This window comes from Leptonychotes weddellii, unplaced genomic scaffold (assembly GCF_054177405.1).
Source record: "Leptonychotes weddellii isolate Sample4059 unplaced genomic scaffold, ASM5417740v2 HiC_scaffold_6508, whole genome shotgun sequence".
Taxonomy (NCBI): Eukaryota; Metazoa; Chordata; class Mammalia; order Carnivora; family Phocidae; genus Leptonychotes; species Leptonychotes weddellii.
This window is the reverse complement of record NW_028034064.1, coordinates 4526-10133: the sequence shown is the minus strand read 5'-3', so window position 1 is coordinate 10133 and position 5608 is coordinate 4526. Positions and strand designations below refer to the sequence as shown.

Genomic DNA, 5608 nt, shown 5'->3' with positions numbered 1-5608 from the left:
GGGCGCCAATAGCCCTGGCTGCCTCTGGGAGAGGACTTTTCCACTGTACCTTTTGCGTTTTAAGCCGCGTGAATACAAGAGTCTGTAAGTACAGTCAGAAAAAACGGTGGATGAGGTAGACTGCAACAGCCTCAGAAATGAGGGAGCGTCCAAGGGTGCACAGAGGGGCCCCGGTGTGGCTGGTGTGCAGCCTGGGGCTGTGGCAGGCTCTGGGCCAGGCCCCATGGACCCCTTTGGTTGCCCCACCGGGGAAACGTGGCGGGAGCTGAGCCAGGAACACGTTCAGCTGCCAGCCCTGGGCCCTGCTGTGCAAGGCACCATCCATGTCATTGAGGACCACGGCCGGGACCACCTCCTGCCTAGAGTCAGAACCTTGTGCCAGGTGACCCCCGCGCCAGCCCTGGTGTGGGGTCTTTTCTGCTCCCAGAGAACTTAGGCAGGAGGCGCTTGCCTGTGTCTCCCTGGACTTGTGCCCAGCCCAGCAGAGCCTTTGCTGGGGTGACAGGGCAAGGTACCGACGAGGTGCTGATCAGTTCCTGGTCAGGCCGCCTGGTCAGGCCTCCTGCCTTCCGCATGCCTTTGTCTGGAGCAGAAGGGCAGGGCCGGCTCCCCCCACCCCCCTGGCCTGAGGGGAGGGGTCCTGTCCCTGTGGGTGGGCTGGGCTGGGCTTGGCCTCTCCCCCCTTTCTGAGGTCTGGCTCCCTCCTCACTGAGGGCATCTCCCTTTGTCCCCTCTTCCTTTCTGCCAGCTGAGGCCTGACAACTCCCCCTCCCCCGACCCTGGCTCTGACCCCAGTGCATCCCCAGGCAGGTGAAGTCCCATCACTGCATCCCAGAGCCTCTGTACCTGCCCATCTTTGTCTCCCCTGAACTGTGGCTGCCACACACATCAGAGGATGAGGTCCCTGAGGATACCCAGGGGCTGGCCCCAGAGCTGAAATCTTGAGAGGGCAAGGTGGCTTCATAGGGTGTGGAAACCACAGGAAGGCATTTCCTGTTCAAATGTGGGGTTCAGGGCCTTGTCCTCATGGGGCTTCCTGGGTGGAAGATGGGAGGTGGTGGTGGGCGGGTCTCCATTCCTGTAGCTCTATCCAGTGATTCATTTTCCACTGTGGGCCCCGGCTCCTGAGACATCTGCCATTGGATTTTCCACAGAGATTTGAGTGCCTGGGAAGACCCAGAGAGGTCATGCCCTCCCAGGATGGCCTACATACTGCCTTGCCTCACCCTGGGCCGTGGCAGACATTACTAATCAATTCCAGCATTCTGTTCTGGTTCATATGGAGCTGCAGGGTCCTTCTCTACACAGAGCTCCAGGCAGCCATAGCTCATAGATTGGACTTGGCACCATGTTTTACAGATGTTGCTGATGAGGCTGCATCATGCAGATGGGGCACTGGGGGGCTGCGGTATAGTGGGCATGGGACTTGCTCGGGTCCCCTGGTTAAACACCGAGGGGGCTGGCGTTGCCCCCTCTGCCTGTCCCCTCTGGTGTCCACTGAGAACTGAGCAGGCCCTTGTCCCATGTCTCAGGAGTCTGATCTGGAGGGAGAAAGCATTCTATGGTCCTGTGGGGACCAAAGGGAAAGGGGAGATACCCAGGAGGACTTGGGAGGGCTCCAGGGAGGAGCTCAAGTCAAGGGCTGCAGTTTGAATCTGGGGTGGTCCCAGGAGTCAGCAGGAGGAGAGTGGATGGACCTTTGGGACAGACAGGGGATGAGCCTCTGGCTCCCTCAGTGTGGGCCCTTCTGGTCCAGGACTGTGCGCCCAGTGGGGAGAGACAGGGGCCACAAGGCTGGAGCAGACTAGGCAAGGGTGGGAGAGAGCACAGCCAGCCAGGCGCTTCGGGCCTCCGTGACGTCTGACCCTCTGGTCCTCAGAGTCAGCTGAGGGACCACTTCAGGAAGAAGGACAAGGATCTGGTTCGAGCTCTGCAGTGCCTGTGGCAAGGCCTGGAGGGCTGCCCCAACATGCACTCCACTCCTGTGTACGAGGTAGGAGGCTGACTCGGGGGTGACTGACCTGCCGAGAAGCTGAGGCAGGCACCCCTGCAACCCCGGGGGTCAGGGGTTCCATCTGCCTGGTGGTGGGGACAGGCCCCCGCCAGGCCTGTGTGAGAGGAGTCTGTGTAGCAGCCCGCCACCCCCATCCCCGAGGGCCAGCCAGACCAGGTCCTGGGACAGCTTTCACTCCGGCCTCTCCATCTCTTTGTCTTTCGGGGGAACAGAGAATCATGTGAAGTTTGCACATGGTGGTCTTTGGGGAGTACATCCAGGCCCTGGCCACCCACCTCAGGACGCTGGAGCCCAGGAAGTGGGAGGGCCTCAGGGTTCAGGTGGAGACAGACACCAGGAAGTTGTACAACATCTTCATGAAGCACAGGGTGAGCCATGGGCCCCTTGGGTAGGCCAGGTGCTGGGGGCTTAGTTCTCGCTTTCTAGTATTTGTCTCTCCTGGTTCCCTGCCTGGGTTGGGTGTGCTCTCCTCACCCAAACCACACTCAGGCCTGCCAGCACTGGGCCTTGAATCCCACACACAAGGCTGGGGCCACCTGCTTTCACAGCAAAGGCTGTGAGGTAGGGGTGGGGATGTCACAGCTGGGGGGAGGCAGCCCCCCCCCCGCCCCAGGGCCAGGACAGCCTGTGGGGAGCTCAGGAGGTAGCATCAGCGGGACCAGAGAGCACTGACCAGCAGTGCCGGCCCAGCGGTCTGAGGGGTAGACCCGGGGTGTGGGCCTGCAGGTGGGTGAGGCAAATAGGTCCTCCTGAGAGAGGAGGCTGGGAACACAGGGCCTGAGCTCACCCACCAGCTGCTGTCTGCAGGACCTCGGCTTGGCCAACCTACAGGAGCCCATCATGGGGATCTTCGAGTCCAGCGAGAACAAGAGCAGGGAGACTGTGGATGACTGGCTGGCCTCCTTCAGGGACAGATTCCCAGGTTATTTGAGGTATGAGGGAGAATAAGGGGCAGTGGTTGGGTAGAGAGGGGGAGGGTGAGCCTGCAGAGATGGGGTACTGCCAGGGGCCCAGGTGGGGGCAAGGCCACACCAAAGGCACAGGGCCCCAGGTATGGAGGTTCAATCGCTGGCAGGCACTGGGAACCCTAGGCTGGAGTCTCACAGCTCAGTGACCCCCATTCCCAGATAGGGAAACTGAGGCCAGAGAGCAAGGGTCTTGGCAAGAACTTGCCCAGAGTCCCCAGCAAAACACTGTAGGCAGTGCAGGACCATCACCACCTGGGGTCTTAAGGGAGGCTGGTCTCCCAGCCCCCTGCTCCCAAGCTTCACTGGGCAGGACCCTCAGAGTGCTCCTGTCCTGACCTGTTCCCAGAATTCCTAGGGCTCCCTGGTAGGCTGCCTAGGGGTCCCCAGAGGGAAGGGTGGGTGGGGACTTGGGGAATCTGCTAGTGTCCCAGTTGCCCTGGAAACCACTGCTCTAGACTTCATTCGCACACACTCATGGGTGCACAGAGCTCTCTCCCCGCTCCCCAGCATGCAGGACCAGCCATGCTGCTCTGTGGACTTGGAGGAGGAGATTGAGGTCAAGGGAAGCTCCTGCCGCTGCTGCTGATGATACCCCCAGCTCTGGACAAGGTGACCAAGGGTTCAAGGCGCCGGATCACTCCTCCAGGGGAGGTGATAGGGGAGGGTCCAGTCCTGGGCAGGGTGGGAACCAGGTCAAGGGGCACAGCCAGAGCGTGGTCCAGTTGCTCTCAGTAGACACGGTATCACCTTGTGCTCTAGGCCAGCAGTTCTCAAACGTTTTGGTCTCAGGACCCCCCTACCCTGAATAGTTACTGAAACTAAAGAACTGTAGCTTATGTATTATATCTAAGAGTTACCACATTAGAAATTAAAACCAAAAAATATTTAATAATTCATTTACAGTATTTGTTAAAAATAGTAGTAATTCATTAAAATAGAAAATTGGTATTTATTAAGTAACTATAAACAAAGTAAATGATAATATATATTATATGTGAATAGATTTGGAAATAAATTAGTATTTATATAGAAATAATACTAATTTAGAAATATTAATCTATTTAAAAATAATAATAAACCCATAACATGTTAACATTATGGCAAATAATGATTTTTAAATGAAAAAAATGAAGTATTTGCTGAAATAATAACAACAAACTTAACAATATGGGTGTCACTGTTTTATATTTTTGCAAATACCTTTATCTGGCTTACCAGGAGACAGGTAGATCTTCGTGTCTGCTGCTGTGTTCAATGTATTGTGACATGCTCTGGCTGAAGTATGCAAGGAAGGTCCAGCCTCTCGTAGACTAGTTACTGTTGGGGAAAAGGAGGGTATTTTAATGCCTCTTTTAGGTACTTGTTATTCTTCTTTGATACCAGACCCAAACTGGACAGGTGGTAGTTTATTAAAGATTAGGACATGAATTCTGAAACCAACTTGATGAATTATATGAAATTTGCATGCTCTGTTGTAGTAAAATCTGTTGGCCTGTCTTGCACTTTTAACGGCTCTTCTACCCATATGTGAATTTGTGGCATCGAGTGTTCGTCACCTGGCAAATACCCCAGTTCAGAGTGATGCGGATCCAGATGTTGGCACGTTTTAGCACACCTTATCCAAAAAGCACCATTGTCTACACTGCCGTCAGCTTCATCAGGAGAGTCTGTAGCTGTTGGGAATCCCAGGCTCACAGAGGAAGACACAGGTTTTCCAGAATCCTGATTTTTTGCTTGAAGGCTCAAATTTTTATCATTGACAACAAATACTGTCCATTGTTTACTTTGAAGCAGCCAGCTCACATCATCCATTCTCAAGAAAATGCCGTCAACAACTGAATAGTCTGTCCGTTGGTCATTCTTTCAAGTAAAAGTGGTATTTTAGGGACGCCTGGGTGGCTCAGTCGGTGAAGCATCTGCCTTCAGCTCAGGTCATGTCCTGGGGTCCTGGGATTGAGCCCCATGTCAGGCTCTGTGCTCAGCAGGGAGTCTGTTTCTCCCTCTGCCCCTCCCCCTGCTCATGCTTTTTTTCTCTCTCTCAAATAAAATCTTAAAAAAAAAAAAGCGGTATTCCATAGAAAAAGTGGCTAGTTCAGCTTGTAACTCAAACAGTCGGTTGTGCAAGTGTTTTTGCTCTGGGCAGCCACTGTCTTTCATGGGGCAGTAGAGGGGCTAGCTATGAACTGTGCATTTCTTCATGTAGGATATTGAACATTTGTGTATTCAGGGTTAAGATTTAATAAAAGTAACTATTTGTACTCTTTTATCAACACATTTTAAAGTGAAACTGGATTTTTTTTTCCTGTGAGTGCATGATGGTAAGGGGTACTAGCAGAATTCGTTGTCGCTGCCTTGGCGCTAGCCAAGGTTCCAGCAGCTTTATCCATCTTGGCTTTTGGGCCATGGGTGCAAATTTCCACCCCCCCAAAAGGGCAAACAGTGCTTTAGTATAATGAAAGACCTCATTTTGACCTCACAGGTCCCCTGAAGGATCTCCGGGCCCTAGGATTCCATAGAACATATTTTGAGAATCACTGGTCTAGCTACACTGGGCTCTTCCTCTGCCCATGTGCCTGTTGGAGGTTGACTTATCTGAAATTATTGATATTTGAGCATTTTCCCCCCA

General features: G+C 53.6%; 1 protein-coding gene across 2 annotated transcripts; it reads left to right on the top strand.

Moving 5' to 3' along the window:
• The first annotated feature begins 6 nt into the window (after positions 1 to 6).
• LOC145715905 (uncharacterized) lies at positions 7 to 5256 on the top strand. Of its 2 annotated transcripts, XR_014142557.1 has the most exons (5): positions 7 to 382; positions 807 to 1993; positions 2227 to 2382; positions 2822 to 2946; positions 3490 to 5256. XR_014142557.1 is itself a non-coding variant. In XM_081811254.1 (4 exons), the coding sequence occupies exons 1-4, from the start codon at positions 224 to 226 to the stop codon at positions 3566 to 3568; spliced, it is 477 nt and encodes a 158-aa protein (XP_081667380.1). In that variant the 5' UTR covers positions 7 to 223; the 3' UTR covers positions 3569 to 5256. The 2 variants fall into 2 exon arrangements, 1 of the variants encoding a protein (XP_081667380.1); XM_081811254.1 differs by lacking the exon at positions 2227 to 2382 and having other exon boundaries at positions 1880 to 1993.
• Positions 5257 to 5608: the final 352 nt, after the last annotated feature.

What these genes read in the sequence shown, in the direction of transcription:
- LOC145715905 (XM_081811254.1), top strand. Translation starts at nt 224, where the DNA reads ATGGACCCCTTTGGTTGCCCCACCGGGGAAACGTGGCGGGAGCTGAGC. An exon ending in ACTCCACTCCTGTGTACGAG is followed by an intron (nt 1,994 to 2,821) that starts GTAGGAGGCTGA and finishes TGCTGTCTGCAG; the next exon opens with GACCTCGGCTTGGCCAACCT. An exon ending in AGATTCCCAGGTTATTTGAG is followed by an intron (nt 2,947 to 3,489) that starts GTATGAGGGAGA and finishes CCCGCTCCCCAG; the next exon opens with CATGCAGGACCAGCCATGCT.